General features: G+C 38.7%; 1 protein-coding gene across 4 annotated transcripts in view; it reads right to left on the bottom strand.

The window, feature by feature from the left end:
• Positions 1-883: 883 nt before the first annotated feature.
• The window catches only part of LOC132018269 (cytochrome b5 reductase 4), a 99,781-nt gene continuing 78,913 nt past the window's right edge, over positions 884-21,751 (bottom strand). For all 4 annotated transcript variants that reach the window (XM_059401007.1, XM_059401005.1, XM_059401006.1 and 1 more), the window contains 5 exons: positions 21,038-21,190; positions 17,946-18,096; positions 17,549-17,635; positions 7,134-7,298; positions 884-1,415 (listed from right to left, as the gene is read on the bottom strand). In XM_059401007.1, coding sequence (XP_059256990.1) covers positions 1,361-1,415; positions 7,134-7,298; positions 17,549-17,635; positions 17,946-18,096; positions 21,038-21,190 — 611 coding nt within the window. In that variant the 3' untranslated portion in view covers positions 884-1,360. The remainder of the gene's footprint in view (positions 1,416-7,133; positions 7,299-17,548; positions 17,636-17,945; positions 18,097-21,037; positions 21,191-21,751) is intronic.

The raw sequence follows: 21,751 nt of genomic DNA, 5'->3' as shown, positions 1-21,751 counted from the left end.
CAGGACAACTGGGTCCCGCCAGGCTCAGGGAATGGCGGAGGCAGGTAGAATGGGCTGCAAGAGCAGGAGGCCAGGGAGATGGGTCCCTCAGCCACCAGAACACGTGCAGCCACATCAGCTGGGGGTTTGTCATTTCAGCAATGTTAATATTGTGTTCCTGGGGAGTACCTCATTCAGTGAAGATGTGGCTATTTGTAACATTTTCAGGGAAATTGGAGACACCTCCCACCGTCCCCTTTCTGGGAAAACCGGGCCACTGTACTGAGTAAGAGGGAAAAATCTCAGTTCCTGTAGCAGCCACTTATGCATTCAACAGTTTCCTCATGAAAAGCTCACAGTGACTTTTCTGGATGTCCTTTGCTAAATCCCAGTCTGGGAAGGTACTTGGAGGCTGCAGGCAGCATGGGGTAGGGAAGAGAATGAATTGCCTACACATCAGAGCACCGAAGGGCTCCCTGCTGAACTGCCAGGTGTGCAGGAAGCAGCCAGCCAGGGAAGGCAGCATTTAGGACACAGTGTGCCTCTGGATGGGCTCAGAGAGAATTACAGTTTAACCCATCCCCAAGCTCCAAATGATTATTTTAGGTCATGGGACCAGATGCCACTTTCATGATCTTTCCTGACACCTCTAATTTTGGCTAGGAATCAAAAGAGTTGTTAAGATTCTCTTCCACTCTCTGACACATCTAATTCAAAACCGCGTATGTGAGGTGTCTCCAGAATCTTCTATTGTTGCCTTTTAAATGCCCCTTAGACACAGAATGGATATTGCTGCATTCAAACACATTTCCACCACAAGAATTAAAAAGTACTAAGTATACTTTTATTCTACTCTGTATCAATGAGACACACACACACACACACACACACACAAATGTTTGGATCATTTGATAAGTTGTAACATTCCAAGTTTTAATAGTATTACAAGGACATAAATGATCATTTCCTGAGTTAACAGTGCAATGTAAAATTTAATCTGTATTGCTAAGAAGACATTTTACGGCATAGAAACATGATCAAAATGATCATTTACCTTATCATGTCATAAAACACAAGAGCTTACTGTAAAACAGTGATACACTTTAAATGGTAAGGAAATTTGTGACTCATCACAAAAGACTCCTGTATGGACTTGTTGCCATGATTGATTCCAGGTCAGAGATCAGTAGTAAAATAAGTTATGGTACAAAATAAAGTCAACAAGTCATCTATACGGAAGGAACATTTGATTTCATTGAAGAAACTGAAACCTGGATTCTAGTTGACCTTTTAGTATGTACAAAAATGTGCTCTTAAAAAATCCTAAGTAATCACAAATTTAGACAAAAACAGTTGAATAAAGGACAATGACAGCTTTTCATTATGCTGTAAAACTATGGATCTCATCTTTGGAAAAGTTCAGCTCATGCAGCAACCTGAAAAACAAATACAGAGTACATGTTTCTTTGGGAAAATGTTTAAAAATAAGTAAGATCAAATTTTATCATCTTAACCATAGTATTTTTTTTTTCATTTTCCCTGCTTAGTATGTATTTTCTAGAAAAAAAACACAACACTTCTAAAAAATTTTATTATTTTTCAGTATCAACAAATATCTAGTCAGTGTTCAAATTTTTGATTATCTAATAAGTGCCATTATTTTTAAGTTTGTTTAATGCCAATTTAAGTCTACTCATTGTGACTGGCTGATGTCTTTTAGATACCTTTTGATCTACAGTATCCCTTCTCTCTCCCTGCTCTGCAATTTCTTTGTTGACAAAACCAGGTTTTTATGTGGCGAGCCTTCCAGAGTCTTCATTTTGCCTCATTTTTGTGGTGTACTTTAATAATATGTTCTGATGCCCTCTTTTCAAAATATATGTTGTGGGGTGCCTGGGTAGCTCAGTGGGTTAAGCCTCTGCCTTTGGCTCGGGTCATGATCTTGGGGTCCTGGGATCGAGCCCCGCATCGGGCTCTCTGTTGGGCGGGGAGTCTGCTTCCCCCCCCGCTGCCCTGCCAGCTGCTCTGCTTACTTGTGATCTGTCTCTCTCTCTGTCAAATAAATAAATAAATAACAAATTTTTAAAAACTTAAAAAAATATGTTCCTAAGTCCTCTTATTTCCCACAATTTAATACCCTGATCCAGAGGCTTGATTAAATACAGGTTCAATTCTTTTTTGATAAGACTACATCATAGGCGGTGTTTTTCCATCAGAAGGCACATAATACCTCACTGCTCTCTTTTTGGATGCTAACAACCATTGGTGATTTACATATACATCCATTAATTCATTAGGAACAGAAGTTGGTGACACATACTACAATTCTTTCTTCATTTATCACCTAAGGAATTCTACAGAGAAAAACAAACTTCTGCAAATTTATTATGTAGTTACTCAGTAGGAGAGCTCATACAGAAAAGGCAAATAATGTATATTTTCCCCCTTTATTCACCAGTTTTCAAAGTAAGGAGCTGATCCCCCTGGCATTCTATCTTCATTCTCCCAAATTGAACAAGACAAGCAGAAATACTGCTCAAGTATATTATAATTCAACTTGTAAAACATATAAATAGAGACTGAAATCTTAGAAGTAGCTCTTTAAAATGCTGCTGGAAACAGAGAAAGACAACGACCATAGGGTTTCACTCATGTGGAGTTTAAGAAACAAAAAATGTACAAACAAACAAACAAGACCAAAAAAGAAAAAAAAAAAAAAAGACTCTCGAATACAGAAAACAAACCAGGAGTTTCCAGTGGGGATGGATGACATAGATAAAGGGCTCAAGAGCCCACTTATTGTGATGAACACTGAGTAATCTATAGAAATACTGAATCATTATCATGTATGCATGAAACTAACATAACTATGTTATAAAAAAGAAAAAAAAGTTGCTGAAAATAAAAACATTTATTTAGTAATCACTGTATGTAGTCCCTGCGCTAATCATTTCACATGCCTAAGTATTATTTATTCCCTTGCACAGATAAGTGTACTAGCTTGGAAAGGCTGAATTGGCTCTACAACACCCACTTAGTGATTTCAAGATCACAGTAAGTGCTAGGGTTGGGACTCAGACTCAAGTTAGCAGCTTCTAGACATACACACATATTCAGACAAAGTAACAGTCTGGCACAGGAGCCATAGGACCAATGGGGTACAATAGTCAAGCCTCTGGCTGGCTGAACTCATCCAACCCTTCCAGCCATGCTCGCTGTCCCTCACTGGCTAGTGGCTTCATACTGGCCACGCTAGTCTTGTCTTTGGAATATCTGACTCCTCAGTGTGTCTGCTTGTTCCTCTACCTACCATACCCTTCTCCACTTCTTCTGACCGGCGACATTTTGGCCATCACTCAAAAAATGGGTCTTCCTCCTCTCTCTCCAATACACACCCCTAGGTAAAAGTAAATTGTCTCTTCCTGAATTTTCAGAACACTTTGTTTTTACCTCTTGTAAGAGTGTTTGTGATATTCTGAGTCCTATTTTACTTATCAGTGTGTGTATCTGTTTCTACCACTAGACAGTGTGGACCTTGAAAGCAGAGATGGTTTTATTTATCCATGTACTCTATAAGTGGGTACTGTGTAGATGAAAGCACATTAACTGAGCAAGTAGTTATCTTGCTCTTTATCTATATTACAGTAAGATCCGTTTCTGAGTCTTTCTCTGTTATCACATCATACAAATTTAACAAATTTTCACCAACATGGAGAGTATGTTTGATATGGTTACACATAAGTAGCAGACATGAGATTAACTTTGGAGGGCCTCAGGGAGGGGGCCTCAGAGTCATTTTTCAGGACAGCAAAAACTATGATAGAATAAGAGACCCAAGTAACTTCCAGGTAAGAGATACGCTGCATCCATTAAGATGGTTAAGGCGAGGAAGTCAAAGAAATGAGAGACCTAAATGAAATGCCACAAGGGCAGGTGCTATGAATTGCAGGTACAGGCAATCTTCAGAGATACTGTGGACTTGGTTCCACATGACTGCAATAAAGCAAATAGTGCCAAAATGGCAAGGCAAATGAATTTTTGTTTTCCAATGCATATCAAAGTTATCTCTGCACTATAGTCTAGTAAGTGTGCAGCAGCACTGTCGAAAAAAACAATGCACATGCTTTAATTTAAAAAATTCTCTCCTGCTAAAAACTGCTAGTCATCATCTGAGCTCTCGGCAAGCTGTAATCACTTATCACAGATCACTGTAACACACATAATAATAATGAAGAAGCGTGAAATATTATGAGAATTACCAAAACAGAGACACAAAGTGAGCAAATGCTGCTGGGAAAATAGCACTGACAGACATGCTCTCTGCAGGGTTGTCACCAACCTCCGATATGTTAAAAAAAAAAAAAAAAAAAGGCAGTATCTGCGAAGCACAATCAAGTGAAGAGGAGCAATGAAACGAGATGTGCCTGTACTAATGTGAATCAGGCCACATTTCACAAGCAACTCCATGCAGCATGCTTGAAGGTGAGCAAAAGCAGGGGCCCATACATGACAATCAGTGACAGCCCCGAGCAATCCTAGGCAAGCCAGCTGGGGCAGCACAGAAAGATTAGCTCAGAGGTAAAGCTGAGAAACTAAAACTGGAGAATTATAGTCAATTTTAAAAATGTAGGTATATGAGGATCTTGGCTACCTTCTATTTAATTCCACACCCACCGAGGCTCCTGTGTGCAACGTAGTGGGGTAAGCCTTGCACACATGGCACAAGAATGAGAGGGAAAAGCCTGCAAATAGCCCATCATTCAGGGGAGAAAACAACCCACTTATTTAGGAGGCTGGACAAGGGATTCTTCCTCAGTCAGTTAACTGCATTAAATGGTCTTAAAGACAGTCTCTCTTTCAATGCTGAAGAGTTTATGATTCCCATCATGTAAAAGGATTATTATGCTGCAATCTATAAAGTAAGCCTTAAGATACATCTAAAATAGCAGTGCCAATAAAGTTGAAGAATGTATCTCTTAACCTTTTTCTTCTGGAAAATTACTTTACTTCAAATCATATAGTTAGTTTTCACTATAATTTTAATAGTTTTAACTCTAAAAGATTTAAAAAGTTTAAATTATAATATTTTAAAAAATTTAAATTGAGAGTGATTAAAGAACATTTTTCTGAAGGTATTAAAATCCACAAACACACTTAAATTTAATTAAAATACTTTTAAAATGTAACATGAAAAGAAACAGTTCTCTATGTCTTTATTTATTGAGGTTAGTCTTTTTCTTAATTAAAATTAAAAATAAGATAGCAAGAGAGGAAACTATCCAGAAAATGGTTGGTGTAGCCATATTTCAAAAACAAGGAAAAACCAGGCATTTAAGGCAGTCATATTTTAAAATCACCTAGACTGGGATGCCTGGGTGGCTCAGTTGGTTGGACAACTGCTTTCGGCTCAGGTCATGATCCTGGAGTTCCGGGATTGAGTCCCGCATCGGGCTCCCAGCTCCACAGGGAGTCTGCTTCTCCCTCTGACCTTCTCCTTGCTCATGCTCTCTCTCACTGTCTCTCTCTCAAATAAATAAATAAAATCTTAAAAAAAAAAATAAAATCACCTAGATACCTAATAGTAGCTACATTTAATGAATTATTTTAAAGTGTCATTTTATTTATTTATTTATTTTTAATTTATTTTCAGCATAATAGTATTCATTATTTTTTCACCACACCCAGTGCTCCATGCAATCCGTGCCCTCTATAATACCCAACCACCTGGTACCCCGACCTCCCACCCCCCCGCCACTTCAAAGCCCTCAGATTGTTTTTTAGAGTCCATAGTCTCTCATGGTTCACCTCCCCTTCCAATTTACCCCAACTCCCTTCTCCTAACTCCCCATGCCCACCATGCTATTTGTTATGCTCCACTAATAAGTGAAACCATATGGTAATTGACTCTCTCTGCTTGACTGATTTCACTCAGCATAATCTCTTCCAGTCCCGTCCATGTTGCTACAAAAGTTGGGTATTCGTCCTTTCTGATGGAGGCATAATACTCCATAGTGTAGATGGACCACATCTTCGTTATCCATTTGTCCATTGAAGGGCATCTTGGTTCTTTCCACAGTTTGGCGACCGTGGCCATTGCTGCTATAAACATTGGGGTACAGATGGCCCTTCTTTTCACTACATCTATATCTTTGGGGGAAATACCCAGGAGTGCAATTGCAGGGTCATAGGGAAGTTCTATTTTTAATTTCTTGAGGAATCCCCACACTGTTCTCCAAAGAGGCTGCACCAACTTGCATTCCCACCAACAGTGTAAGAGGGTTCCCCTTTCTCCACATCCCCTCCAACACATGTTGTTTCCTGTCTTGTTAATTTTGGCCATCCTAACTGGTGTAAGGTAATATCTCAATGTGGTTTTAATTTGAATCTCCCTGATGATTTAAATCAGGGCAAGGTGATTTTCAAACAAGATGAACACCACCACTGATATTTCATTATGTAGACTCGACTCTTGGTCTTTGCTTATTTATGTTCTAGTCTCTCCTGTCTTGCTGTCTGGCTTTCAGTCACTGTAATTTACTAGCTTTTGCCCAGTTGCAGGGAATGAAAAAAAGCCAAAAGCTACAATGAGATGAACAATGCTTACTAATCACTCTATGTTCTGAAGCTGTGGTGTAAGAAGAGGTTGAATCCTATGTCCCACCTAAGGCTGTGGCACCAAACTCATGAGTATGTATCCATACTGCCTGTCCTTAGCAGAGATCTTCACTCCCATTTAACTCCACGCATAAACCTGGGCTCCAACTTCCCCCCTGCATGAAGGTTAAAAACTTTACTATTTTCTTAGGCTGTAACAGACTATTGCAGTGCCATTGTGTATGAATGGGAAGAACAGAGAGTTAAGTCAATTGCTTTTTATAAATGATATGCATTTCAGAGTTTTGGGAATTCTTTTTTTTTTTTTTTTTTTTTTAAAGATTTTTTTGTTTATTTGATGGACAGAGATCACAAGTAGGCAAAGAGGCAGGCAGAGAGAGAGGAGGAAGCAAGCTCCCCGCTGAGGAGAGAGCCCGATGCTGGGCTTGATCCAGCATCCTGGGAGCATTACCTGAGCTGAAGGCAGAGGCTTTAACCCACTGACCTACCCAGGCACCCCTAGTGTTGGGTATTCTTTTCCCTACTACAGTACTACTCACCTTATTCCTTGTTCTGTGAATGGTGTTGGTCCACAAATGCAGATGAGGACTTTGGATTTGTCTAAACTTCTTTTCAAAAATTCAGAAAGAAGAGCTGGTGAAATGTGTCCCCGCTTGCCATTCCATTCAGAAGTAGGTGCTGAGAGAACAAATTCAACATCAAATCTAGAGAAAAGAAACATTTTTTAAAAAAATCTATTATTTTAAACATATTATTAGCATGTTTCAAGTTCATGAAAATATTTTATTTTTCCCCCTTGAGAACAACTTAATGCAAGAAGAGTGATACACTTCTAAAAAAGCACTAGAATACATTGAAAGCAAAGACAACAAAAACATACAGGCAAATGCATATTTACTGAGGATTAGCTTTCACTACGGATAAGAAGAGTAGTCTGGCATTATTTACAGGATTCACTAGAAAGAGACTTCCAAGGGATCTCAGAGAACTCCACATTTCTATTAATAATCTGCTTGTATAACCATAAGAGACTCTTAATGTCACAAAACAAACTCAGGAGGGCCGGGGGGATCAGGGTAGGTAGGGGGTGGTAGGGTTATGGACATTGGGAAGGCATGTGCTATGGTGAGTGCTGTGAAGTGTGTAAACCTGGTGATTCACAGACCTGTACCACTGGGGCTAATGGGAGAAGGGGGTGGGATTATGGACATTGGGGAGGGTATGTGATTTGGTGAGTGCTGTGAAGTGTGTAAACCTGGTGATTCACAGACCTGGGGATAAAAATATATGTTTATAAAAAATATATGTTTATAAAAAATTAAAAATTTAAAAAAAAATAAAAAAATTAAAAAAATAATCTGCTTGTATAAATCATAGTACAGGGCGATTACCAATGACATGTGCATTTTAACACATAAGTGCATGTGCTATTAACGACCTGAACCTCTCCAATGAATTCCAGACTCAAGGGCCTATTTGACTTCTTACTATTGCTGTCAATCACTTCAACCTCAACTTATGACCTCCCTACCACACTCCTGATGTTATCCTTATGAGTGGTGCCATTGAACTTGGTTGCCAAAGCCAGGGATTTATTCTGGATACCTTTTCCTGCCTCACCCCTCATAGGCACACCCTCGCCAAGTCCTCGCTCCTAACCGTGTGTTTATCTGATTCTGTCTTCACATGCTGCCCATCCTCTTTCTTTCTGCCAATGTTCCTACCATGCCCCACTCTTCAGTTCTTAGCTCAAGCATCATTTCCACAGGGGGAAGCACTGCAGCCCATCAGTCCTTTGTTATATGTGGTGGAGACATGTCTCCCTTTCCCTTTTCTTCAGCTTGTAAATATGTGGTCATCAAGATGACAAGTCCATGAAGTCCACCTTCCCCATTAGATCATGAGCTCCATGAGAAGAATGCTTTGGCTGTCAATGTGCCCCTAGCGGCTAACACCCAGGAGGTGCTCAAACACTAAGAAATGATACACAGGAAAAAGGAAATGTACAGAATTAAAGTCAGAAAGAAGAACATCAAGCTAAGTCTCACCACGTAACTACAGACCATTTTCCCCCGTAGTTCTGTAATCTGTTGAGTGAATTACTGGTAAAGAATCACAGTAAATTAAACATTTTATGTTGTACCTGCTCTCCAAAGTAGCAAATGCCAATTAATTCTTCCCATTTTTAGTAGCATCAGATCAAATGATTTTCTACCATTTCCAGTGAATAAGATATTTTCTCAAGACCAGCAGAAATGAAATCATCCATTAATGTCAATCTTAAGAAAAAGCGGAAAAAAGTTTCCCTTGCGAGGGGGCCAAGGGAGCCAAGCATCACAAGAGAAACAAGAGGGATCTGGTGCTGCTCTTCCTCACATCGCTCTGCTGCCGCTGAGTCCCCAAAACAGACTGGCATGAAGCACTACAGACCACGTCAGAGTGCCTGCCAGGGGTGAGAAAACCAGTCCTAGCTCTCACCCAGACCCCAGCCTCTAGGTCTTATTTGCCCATGTATAGGACAAGGTGGGAGAACTCTATGATCCTTATTCTAGTATTCTGATTTTTATATTTAAGAACCCTAAAGAATTACCTTTTTTTTTTTTTTTAACCTCTGAGGCTCCCAGGTAGTTTCAGCAGCACTCTAATCTACTCTGTACAAAAGAGCTTCCCAAGGGGTGCCTGGGTGGCTCAGTGGGTTGGGCCTCTGCCTTCGGCTCAGGTCATGATCTTAGGATCCTGGGATCGAGCCCTGCATCGGGCTCTCTGCTCAGCAGGGAGCCTGCTTCCTCCTCTCTCTCTGCCTGCTTGTGATCTCTCTTTGTCAAATAAATAAATAAAATCTTAAAAAAAAAAAAAAGCTTCCCAAAGACTTCCTTTTACTAACCGATTTTTTCCTTGTTAGCATGTAAAATTAAGATAGTTTTAGATAATTCTAGAATGTTGTATTTGTTTACTGCTCCATGAGGGCAGGAATGCTTGGCTGCCTTATTTAATACTGGATCTAGGCTTGGCTTGAGGAAAGAGTGCAAAAATGCCAGATGAATGAATAAAGAAATGTATTTACAAAGCCATATTGGTCAAAAATAAAAACTGTACTTTTTTTTTTTTAAAGATTTTATTTATTTATTTGACAGAGAGAGAGATCACAAGTAGGCAGAGAGAGAGGAGGAAGCAGGCTCCCTGCCAAGCAGAGAGCCCCATGTGGGGCTTGATTCCAGGATCTTGGGATCATGACCTGAGCCGAAGGCAGAGGCTTTAACCCACTGAGCCACCCAGGTGCCCCTGAAACTGTACTTATTTTTAAAAAATATTTTATTTATTTATTTGACAGAGGAGAGAGAAAGCACAAGCAGGGGGCAACAGGAGAGGGAGAAGCAGGCTCCTGGCTCAGCAGGGAGCCCGATGAGGGGCTCGAGTCCAGGACCCTGGGATCATGGACCTGAGCCCAAGGCAGACACTTAAACAAATGAGCCAACCAGGCACCCCTAAAAACTGTACTTAGAAGAACAAAGTCATGTGTTGGCATCTATGAAATCACATTAAAAAATGTACATGAACTTGTAAGTGTATTTTTCTGGGAAGACATAATCCTTCATCAGATTATCAAAGGAGACCCAAAACAGCTGCTGAACTACTATCTTAAGACATTCCCAATTACACATAGACAACTGGAGAAAAGATAGAAACTGCCTTGTTAAATTAAAGATAAAAAAGTGTCTCCTCTAGCTCTATTTCCAACAAGTCTGTCACTGGAACAAAACTATGAAGACATATAAATCAATAGTGGTGTCCCTCTCATCTGAAAAAAAACCTCACAATTTTCTTTTACTGAGATGTTTAAAAAAAAAAATAACAGCCTATCATTGGCATACTTTCTGCAGGTGTCCACTGAAGGGTGGTAAATAACTGAGATCCTTACATAAATGGTGTAAACTTCTCATACATTTCACATTTATTCACACAATGGTCCCTTGACTGTAACTTTTGGGCACTCAATGAAAAAAGTGAACAGTCACACGGATGCAATTTTTAGGGATATTGTGAAAGGCTGCTATCTTGCTTATCCCCTTCACAGGACTAGAAGAGCTTACACTGGAGTAGGAGCCATATCAAGTTAAGACTCAAGAACACTTAAAAGAGGGACTCCTTTTTACCCTATCAAGACACAGATGGTTACTATGGAATCCTCTCTTCTGGTTTATTCTGGAAGAAGGCCAAATTGCCACCTGAAACAATAACAATCTTGAGGCATAAGAATAAAAGTTCTGAAATTCCTTCCTGCCCTACGATTTCAAAATGCAGGAAAGGTCTAGAACTCTTGAAAATGTTACCGACAATAAATTTAGATCATCTATAAAGTGCAAAGCAACATAAAAATAGAATGAAGAGAGAAGAGACCTGCTCCTAGAAAATGCCTGTGTGTTCTAAATGTCAATGGCAGTAAATAAGCTTGTGAAAAAAATTCTTTTAGAGTAGATGGATAATGATCTGAGATGAAATATCTTGACATACAATTGTATTCATTCAGTCTAAATCCTATGCAGAGCCCGCAGTCATCCAACAACCAAGTCCCTCCTCCAGGCACTCAGCTTCTGAAACCTACCTCCTTCATAGTTCTTACATGCGTCCCCTACCCTTCCATGTTTACTACAACAACTTCACTGAAGCCCTTAGACCTCTTATCTAAAATACTGCCCTAGGGGTGCCTGGGTAGCTCAATCTTAAGCATCTGCCTTTGGCTCAGGTCATGATCCTCAGAGTCCTGGGATGGAGCCTCGCATCAGGCTCGCTGCTCAGCGGGAGGCCTGCTTCTCCCTCTCCCACTTCTGCTGCTTCTGTTCTTTCTCTTGCTGTGTGTCTCTCTCTGTCAAATAAATAAGTAAGATCTTTTAAATAATGAAAAAGTAAAATAAAATACTGCCCTAATACCCTCAGCCCAAATCTATCTGACACATCATTGCTATTAGTTCTCCTAAAAACCCTGATCCCATCTTACAACTTTGTGCTTTTGAAGCTTCTGTGATTGGTAACTACCCAGAGAATAGTATTTTAGGGTATCCAGGGCCTAAAAGAAAAATACTAGATCATATGGTATCTGTCTTTCTCATTTTCTCCATTCCCCTTACTATTATACTCTCCAGCTCCATCCATGTTGTTGCAAACGGCAAGATTTCACTTTTTTTTTTTTTTGTGGCTGAATAATACCATATGATTTCACTCACACATGGAATTTAAGAAACAAAACAAATGAGCAAAGGAAAAAAGAAGAGAGAGTGAAACAAACCAAGAAGCCGACACTTAACTACAGAGAACAAACGGGTGGTTACCAGAGGGCAGGTGGGTGGGGGATGGGTGAAAAAGGCGATGAGGAGTAAAGAGTGTACTTATCATGATGAGCACTGGGTAATGTACAGAATCATTGAATCACTATACTCTATACCTAAAACTAACAGAACATGTTAACTATACTGGAATCAAAATTAAAAACTTAATAAAAAATACCAGAAACAGCAAGAAGACTTGTTATTTGCACACAGGAAAATAACTCACAAAATAAATAGCTAGGGATTAAAATTTGATAAAATATATACATTATGGAAACACTTCTCAAAATGAATCTGATGAAATACTGTGTGCTTCCTGATGTTGAATGGTAATCCATGAGAAAAGGCTAACCTATCAAATGAGTTTGGGACTACTGGGTTAAGAAAACTTAAATAGATTTCTTCAGAATTTCTCAAAACCTTGCATATGCTAATTTCCCAGCAAATCTTCAAGGAGGTAATATGGCATATATTCTTTTTCAAATTTATTTATTCACAGAGCCCTTTAGCGGGGAACACACACGAACACTCTAAGAAACACACCATTTGAGGACCATCTGGGAGGAAGAGAGTGCTTAAGGGTCCAGATTAGGGGTCCACATATCTGAACACATCATAGGCTGGAGAAAAAGAAAGGGGTTCGGGCACATTTTCCATTTACTTTTGACTCTCAAATCATCAGCTTTTGCTAGATCAACTGGACTGAAACACTGCAAGTCCTAATGTGGATACCAGAGTAGAGAAACAGAGCCAGTCATTATCCGCAGAGCCTGTGGGTAATAAAGGGAGACAAGCTTCCTTCCCATGTGGCCAGAGCTTCCCATGCCCACTTTGTACACACTTACTTAATATATGAATTACACTCAAGGTCTTCCATTCCCTGATTTTAACCTACCCTGTTTCTTTGGCTGCAAAAGGAGAGGATTTGAGGTGATCACCACTAAGATTCCTTCTAAATAGATCTAATTAATGGTTTTATTTTTGCACAGAGTTATTTCACATTGTTCTCCATTATGCAATGTATATAGTTCAACAAAACTGGACCGGGCTCTTTTGCTAAATGCTAAATCACTCAACATACTGGCCCTTATGGTTTTTTGCTCCTAAAATCCTATCACCCAAATTTCTTCTCCTGTTCACAGAAATGCTAATTGCTTCCCAAAGCTCAGCTCCAAAGCCCCTTCTTCCATTGAAGTTTTGCCATCCCCACCCTCACAAAAACAGAATCACTCTATAACCTTTGTAACATAGGATTTGTACCTCTCAAAGTACGGTCTTTGCTGTTACTACTGACCTTCGGGACTTCTCCACCACTAGGTCCTCTTACTCGCTCTGTATCTTTTCCCAACATTAAGAATGCTTTTCACAGACATGTGAAGTGAGGCACATGACCCACTGGTGCCTATAACGGGGTACACAACACGGTCCTTTGTGCCCCCATTCCTTTGCTGCTTGGAATCCCTTTCCTTTTCTCTTTCCCATATGCCCTAAACATTAATCTCATCCTTTCTAGGGAAAATAAAGACACTAACATATTGAGTGTGTGGGGTGCAATATTCTGTGCTGGGTATTTTATCTTTCTAGAGCCCATTTGCCAAAATATATCAATAGTCTTGGTATTCTCTGACCTGTTGATTCTTTTGATGAATTTTTATCCTTTATAGAGAGGTACAGAACAACTTCTAATCTCTAGACCAAACAGCAGGGGATTGGTTAAATAAATCATGGTATGCTTACATGATCAAATACAATGTAGCTATGAAAAATCATGGTATAGTGCAAGTTTTCCCAAGTGGCAATACTGGCCTTTGGGGATGGGTATTTCTTTGCAGTGAGAGTCTGTCCTGTGTGCTGTAGGAAGTTAGCAGCCTTCATGGCCTCTACCAACTAGATGTCCTCAGTGGTGATGATAAAAATGTTTTCAGACATAAATGCCCCCTGAAGTCATGGTGGCAGACAAAAATTACTCCAGATGGAAAACCACTGCTTTAAAGTAGTCTAATGCACAGAATAGGCATAATACATTAAGTAGAAAATGTAATTATAAAACATACAGTCAGTATGACTACATTATTTAAAAAAATACAAAACAAAAAGATCAGTATGGGGGCACCTGGGTGGTTCAGTTGGTTAAGCAACTGCCTTCAGCTCAGGTCATGGTCCCAGAGTCCTGCAATCAAATCCCACACTGGGCTCCCAGCTCCATGGGGAGTCTGCTTCACCCTCTGACCTCCCCTCTCATGCTCTCTCTCACTTTGTCTCTCTCTCTCTCTCTCAAAATAAATAAATAAAAATCTTAAAAAAAAAAAAGATGAGTGTGTGTCTGTGCACACGTGTTTGTGTGTCAGAAAGAGAAAGAGCGCTTAACTAAAAGAAGGTTATTTTCTCCAAAAATGCTCTGAAAGTGAAGGAAAACACTTGTTATATTTCTATATTACAAAATGTTGCCCAGAAGTCAATCTCCTTGTCAAGCTATCCTACCCCTCAAAGATCATTCTGCAAAAGCTGAGAACTCACAGAGCTAGAGCATTCTGCTGGGGTGGGACCTCATGCATAACACTGTTCAGTAGTCAAGAGAAAGATAAGTGAAGTTCAATTTGCATTCCAGTTTACATACTAATTAGCTACATCCACTACCATACATATTTGCTTTCTGTTTTCTCTAGAAAAATAAATGTGTGAGATTGTGCTAGATTTGAAAAAATTTTTTTTAAGATTTTATTTATTTACTTGACATACAGAGATCACAAATAGGCAGAGAGGCAGGGTGGGGTAGGCTCCCAACTGAGCAGAGAGCCCAATGCGGGGCTCAATCCCAGGACCCTGGGATCATGACCCAAGCCAAAGGCAGAGGCTTCAACCCACTGAGCCACCCAGGCACCCCAGATCTGAAATTTTTTGAATGGAGTCTTAACCACTGGAGTTAAGTGTCAAGTGTAATAACATATTTAGATAAAATTCAAGTAAGCTATTTTCTGTTCAAATTCTACACTTAATGGAACTTGATTGAAATAGAAATATCCAAAAAAAGTATTTATGATATACCTGTGTTCTGCAATTCTGTGAAGTTTAGCAATGTGGGTCAATGAAGAGATATATCCCCTGGATTGCATGGGAAAATAAGCCAACACAGTATGCTGTTCGCTGTTGTGCCCCTGTATGCAGGCACATGGTAGAAGCTCCCATGTATTTAATGAATGAATGAATGCTACACATATGCTAATTCTGGGTGAGGCATCTACATATATAGTACCTCACTGACCTCCATACCCAAACAATTCTATGATGTAGGTATTGATATTCCTATTCTACAAATGGAAAAACTGAGGCCTTAAATGCTAACAGAAACACAGATGTGAGTATCTAAAATAACTTTATATCAAATCTGAACTTCTACTTTCCTTTTTTGTATGGGACTTAACAATCAACAGTGCTACAAAACCCACCAATAAGCTTTTAAGGTTAGCTTTCTTATAAAGCCTCAGAATATGGTAACATTGCAGAGAGACATTCCACAGCCATCTATACATCTTTATGTCTCCAGGGACCATAAACTATACAACGCTAGAGGTCAGCCTCAAGCAAGGACAGCTGCGTCTCTAGGAAGAAGAAGGAGGAGGTAAGTGAGCAGAGAGAGAGTGAGAGCACAGAAGCAAGAGCGGAGAGCAAGAAGAGAAGGAGAAGGAGCAGAAGAGGAAGGGTAAAGGCAGGCCAGAAGTCCGAACACTAGCACTTTTCTCTGCAAGGTGGAGAGGAGCACAAGCCTGGTGAGTGCTATCAGTCCAGTCACCCAGACGTGAGAAAACAAAAGTGGGGCCTTTCCTCATCCTCAACACTTCAGCCTATGCAATCCACCAACCCAAATTCTGATCATGTACACCAAAACAAAACAGAATGAAAGGAAACACACTGTATATCTAGAGGCTGTCAACAGATTTCTTTAGACCAAATACTTCTTAAATCAAGTTTAACTCCTACTGAAAGACTAAAAGGACAAGGTCTATTCATTCAAATACTGGTAAATGGATCTTCTTGTACAAGGGAACTATCTTAAAAAATAGCTTTGTCAAAATACTGCCAGAAATACTTTTAAGAAACCCTAAAGTTAAAAAAAAAAAAAAGCCTAGCTATGCTGTTTAAGTTATTTGATATAGGAAAACTGGAGCTCGAACAGTTAATACAGAAATGAAACACATGTAGGTAAAGTTCTTCGAAACCCAAATCCACATATCTGAGGTAGGGCTTCCCAGTTTTCAAGGCACTTATACAATCTTCTCTAGTCCTTGCATTATAGCCTTATGAAGTAAGTAGGAAATATATCATTATTTTATTTTGAAGAGACAGGCTCAAAGAGCTAAGTAATTTTTGAATAAGTTCCAAACCACTGAAGGGTAGAATGAAAACTCAAAATTAGGGCTTTAGGCTTTTTGATACATACTCTTCTAATTTTCCACTTTGAAAATAGTGAAAAAGACACTTGTGAACCCAGGAACTGGTATTTCTTTAAACCATGATCTAAACTGCCATATAGCTATCTGAATCATAGTTAATATTCTTAGGTTTATGGTATAAGTTTGTAAGAAGACTAAATACTTAAGGATAAGTAAGTTCAAGTCATCCTTAATTTGTGAATATTACTTATGAAGAGAGAACGATGGAGGACAGAAGGAGGAAAAGCAAGAGGAGGCCAAGGCTTCCCTTCCCAAGTATTCAATGAGAAATGGAGCCCCAGAATAGCTGAGTTTCTGACATCTTTAGCTCTTTCAAAAGGGCCTAGAATTTTATCTGTACTGCATGATCCTCAACCTATTTACTTCAGATATTTTGTGTGAAGTCTTTCAAAGGACTGAATTTCTTACAAAGAGCTTCAGAAATGCTTTAGAAAGTATGACAGCTAGTCTGAGCCACTCTTCTAAAAAATTCCTTTAAAATTTCCTACCACTTTTAAATCTGTTTAGAGGACTTGGGAATATGCCCGTTTCAAAAATCTTATTTCAGCTGACAGTGCTAGGGCTTTTTTTCAATGAAACAGATTTTCATGTTCTTGTTTTACCACAGTTTGGTCTGACTCAGACTTTTCTCTATTGCCTATTCCAGCATTTCCCAAGGTGTGTACTGAGGACCACAGTCATTAATAAGCATTAATGTAAATAGACAAAAATGAAGAAAATCTTAACACTGTATAAAAAAGCCCCCCATCTTGAAAAGTCACAGTGGACATTAGCATATTAAATGCTCTAAGAAATTTTGTACTAAAGAAAAATACTTATTTTTGCTTGGTCTATCTCATCACATTTATTTGATTTGTGCCCACTATAAAAAAAATCTTGAAATATCGAGTTGGGTATACTACGTCATTTTCGATGAAACCCAACTCAGTATAAGTCACACAATGTAAAGCCCAGTATATATTTTATTGATACATATATGATGTCATGTTAATCTTATTGAACAATACTTCTTTGAAGGAAGGGTATTAACATTACTTACACTGAGAGAATTATTGATTAGCTTATTTTGTTTTTGAAGGAGCTTCCTGGCCAATTAAAAACTCCAATCAAAGGAGTTAAGGCCTAGACTGACTACATATTTTTGAACATTGAAATGCGGAGCGAACACCATTTTAATACCTTTTATCTTTAAATGCTAATTTCTCCAACTGGCTTCTCCAAATTATATCATCCTCTGTTTTATTGAAGAACATCAGCTTCACTTTCCTTAAAAGAAAAAACAACAACAACTCAAAAAGAACTATTTTGATTACATTTAAGATACACATGAATGGAAAAGTCTTAACATAAAGTGGCATGAAATGTTTTCTTTAATGCCGATTAGGTAACCAAAAGTATCCAAAATAAAAGAATCAAGTTAGTAAAACAGCTAGGACTGGAGGACATAGGGTAAGAAATGATAAATTAGGGAATGAGCATATATCCATTAAGGTCCACTGAGTAATTAATTTAGAAGACCTTATACTAATCTAACAGCCTCACAAAGGATAGTAATTAAAAAGATAAAATTACATACCTGAGACTGGGTATGTTAGTCAAAGCATAATTCAGTATTTTAGCCATTGGTGTGAAGCCTGTTCCAGCTGCCAATAAAAAGAGATCTTCTAATTCTTGGAACTGGGATGTTTTAAAATTGCCCTCAGGATTGCTTACAGAAACAGAATCTCCTAAACAATGAAATATAAACTAAATCAGAAAAAAAAAAAATCAGGGAAACTGAAGTTAAGCTAGTTGCATTTTGAACTCTGATGAGTAAAAGTGTGAAAGCATAACTTTCAGACTATTAATCTTAAGTCTTTTAAAATGTGTAAGGAGTTTTGAGAATACTCATTAATGTCCCCAAGTATACTTGGATTATATCATTCTAACCAAATTAATAATGCTCATTTCCCATCATTATTTTCCCAAACCATCTGGAGTATCTAATTTACAAACTACTGACAAGCATTTAAATATAATTTGTTATCAGAAAATTGACTGCTAAACTAAACTATAAGCACCTCAAAAGCAAAGTCCAAGTATACCTGCCTTGTACACTACAAGGTGGAGAATATATACTCAACTATTTTCATATTGATTCTCAGCCAGAGCAATAAAGCTAGGAGAGAAAATTGAAATAGAAATGTGTTCTATAGTCATACTTCAGTAAATGTGCTAACTTCACCTCCATCAAATCTTTGAAAAGACCTATTGATTAGAAAAACTCTTCTGAATTTAATGCCTATAAAAACAAAGGCCAGAGACCATACTTAGAGCATGCTACTTCACAATCTAGAATAAGAATATTCAAGAAAAATTATTTGCAGTGAATTTGATATAATCACTATGTACCACTCATATAAGAGAACTGCCTTTAGGACATTTCAGAAATTTACAATGTAATTTTAAAAATTAAAAAAAAAAAAAGCAAAACATTTAAAAAACATTTTAAAAATTTCAAATACTTTTCTCCCCCTGCCCCCAATGGTCATAAATCTTCCTTCTTGTCCATAGCAGGATAGTAAGAATCCTGCAGCAACTGATGAATTAAGTATTATAAAGGAACAGAAGCTCCCTGTTCTAGTTTAAAAGGACCGTTAAGATCAGAATATCTTCAGGAAAAGGTCAGTCGGTTTTTTACTAAAGATGCCTCAAAGAATGATGCTAGCTTGAGAACTTCTGTGAGCACGCCAGTCCTCCCAATGTCAGAAAACTGATTAGACTCAGGCAAGGGGCCCGATTTTAATCAAGTTCACAAGATATTAAAGTAAACCTGCCAGAACGGTGACTGATTTATGGAAGGCTCTCTGCACCCAGCGACCTGAACCCTACACACCCCAACCAGGGCATCTCATTCCCAGAAGCAGGGCATTTGAAGAGCCAAAATCATCATTAAAGGGTTGCTTGGTGAAATGGAATTGAAACAAAGAAGTGGATAATTTCATAGGGGAGCTCATTTAGGCCGTGATGAGGCTTCGTGAGTGATCACTACCCTCTAAGTGGCACAAGTATTTGTGCTATGTCTAGCTCCCCTGGATGAAGCTGAAAAAACCACTGATCTTGTTCTTTGGGCTTTCCCTTTCCACACTCTAGGCTAATTCTCCACCCTGCTCTGTTTACACAGTCTCTATAATTAGGATATAATAACACGGGTTCACTTTCCACAGGCTGTGTTACAGTCATGTGTCCATCTACCACAAGAGGAGAGTCACTTTCACTAGATTTGCAGGCATTCCAAGATTCTTTAGACTCACATTTGACTTATGTAATCAAGGAGGACTAATCACACCCACTATGTAAAGACTGGCTTAACTTTCACAACACAACAGATTTTCTTTATTTCCAAATTTTAGTGAGCTACTTCACTGGTACCTCGATGTTACTGGTAATGTTGTGTTAGAAACAAGAAGAGCACTTTTACTATTAAACAAAAGGCATTGAACAGCTGCAGATGTAGGGGCGCCTGGGTGGCTCAGTTGGTTAGGCCACTGCCTAATGGTCATGATCTCAGTGTCCTGGGATGGAGCCCCACATCGGGCTCTCTGCTCAGCAGGGAGCCTGTTTCCCCTTCTGTCTCTGCCTGCCTCTCTGCCTACTTGTGATCTCTCTCTCTGTCAAATAAAATAAATAAAATCTTTAAAAAAAAAAAAGTTGCAGATGCAGAAAAAGGAACAGAAAAAGGAACAGGGGGTCTTGAAATCTTACTAGATTTCATGATAGTCTTTTTTATTAATTCTTTCAAAGTACATTTATTCAGAGTCTATTATGTGCCAATTGCCATGCTAGGTATAGGAACTACAAAGACAAGTTAAGACAATCTTTACCCTCAAATCCAAAGTTCTGTAAAGAAGAAATTTTATTTTTTCTTATCCTGGAGCTATGAACACAGTGTTAGTTACTGAGGGGTTCAGGAGAAAGGAGGCTTCATAAAGGACGTGATATTTTGTTTGGGTCTTTAAAGAAAAGGCTACCCAACAGGTAGAGGAAGGGGTGATAGGCATCCTATGTGAGGCACCTGCATGTATCTATGAATGAGGACAATGAACTTGTGGAACTCTGAGTAACGTTCACATGAGTAGTTACGGCAAGAGATGAAGCTGGACAGATCATGAAAGTCTGGGCTGAGAGATCATGATGTGCAGAGGACTTCATCAGTCAAGTTGTGAACACTCGTGAGAAGCTTCAAAGCTGGAGAGCAACCTGATTAAATCTATCCTCAGGGCAGTTGGGAAAGGCAGACAAACAGAAAGAGAAAGATACCATTAAAGGCAACTGAGAGAGAACAGTTATAGGTCATGAGAGAAATGATGAAGTGTTGATCTGAGAGGGTGGCAGAAGGGATAGAAAAGAGAGAGTAAAAAGTCACTGTGAGGTGGACTCCTTAGAACTTAGTGGTGGACTGGACTTTGGAGGGAGAAAATGGGAGCCTGCAGACTGGGATAAGGATGATCCAGTTATACTGAAGAATGCGGGAATATGAATAGGTTGGTGGGATAAAGAGAACATGACTTTGGTCATAGACATGTTGAGTTTCACTATTTCATGGACTCCCACATGGAGGTAACTAGAGGACAGTGTAACACGTGATCCAATCTAGAATACAAATGAGGTTTAAAAAAGAATACTAACCAATCTGAAGATGATCAAGCTCTGGTGTGAAGAGTCCATCAGGATAGACTTTGATCAAAAAGTAGATGTATTTATTGTTGAGAAGAACTGGTTCCTTGAACTCTGAGAGTAAGAAATCAGATACAGGTGTATATGGCTTCACAATCTCAGTACCTAGAAAAAGTTATGACAAAGAAATTCAATTCTAAAAATCTCAAAAGCTCTGAATAAAGATGAAACATAACTGATTTTATGATGCTATCAGTACATACTTAATCAAATGTGTATATAATTCTATATATATTATAAGTGTGTGTGTGTGTGTGTGTGTGTGTGTGTGTGAAATGTGTATTTCAGCCTAAGCACGCTGAAATAATTTACACAAATCAATACTTTACCCATCATATAAACACTGTATATTTATTAAGCGGGGTATAAGATGATAGGGGTTTATGGTAATAAACTTAGACAACCATCTGTTCTATCAGGATATAAACTTTGTAACGGGCTATGAATAAAAAGGCATCAAAAGTTTACATTGTAAACAATGTAAACTACAGACTCACATAATAACTTTGATTATGCACCAAATTGTAATAATGGTTACTGATGGCCACAGTGATCATTTGGGTTGAGAAAGGGAAGAATTTCACTTTTTGCTTTATATATTTTGAATTGTTTTAATATTTTAATACACAATATGTTACTTTGGCAACTGAAGGAAAAAGATATTAA

Source organism: Mustela nigripes, chromosome 5, assembly GCF_022355385.1.
Source record: "Mustela nigripes isolate SB6536 chromosome 5, MUSNIG.SB6536, whole genome shotgun sequence".
NCBI classification, from domain to species: domain Eukaryota; kingdom Metazoa; phylum Chordata; class Mammalia; order Carnivora; family Mustelidae; genus Mustela; species Mustela nigripes.
Note: the sequence above shows the minus strand (reverse complement) of the source record. Positions and strands in the feature narration are given on the sequence as shown.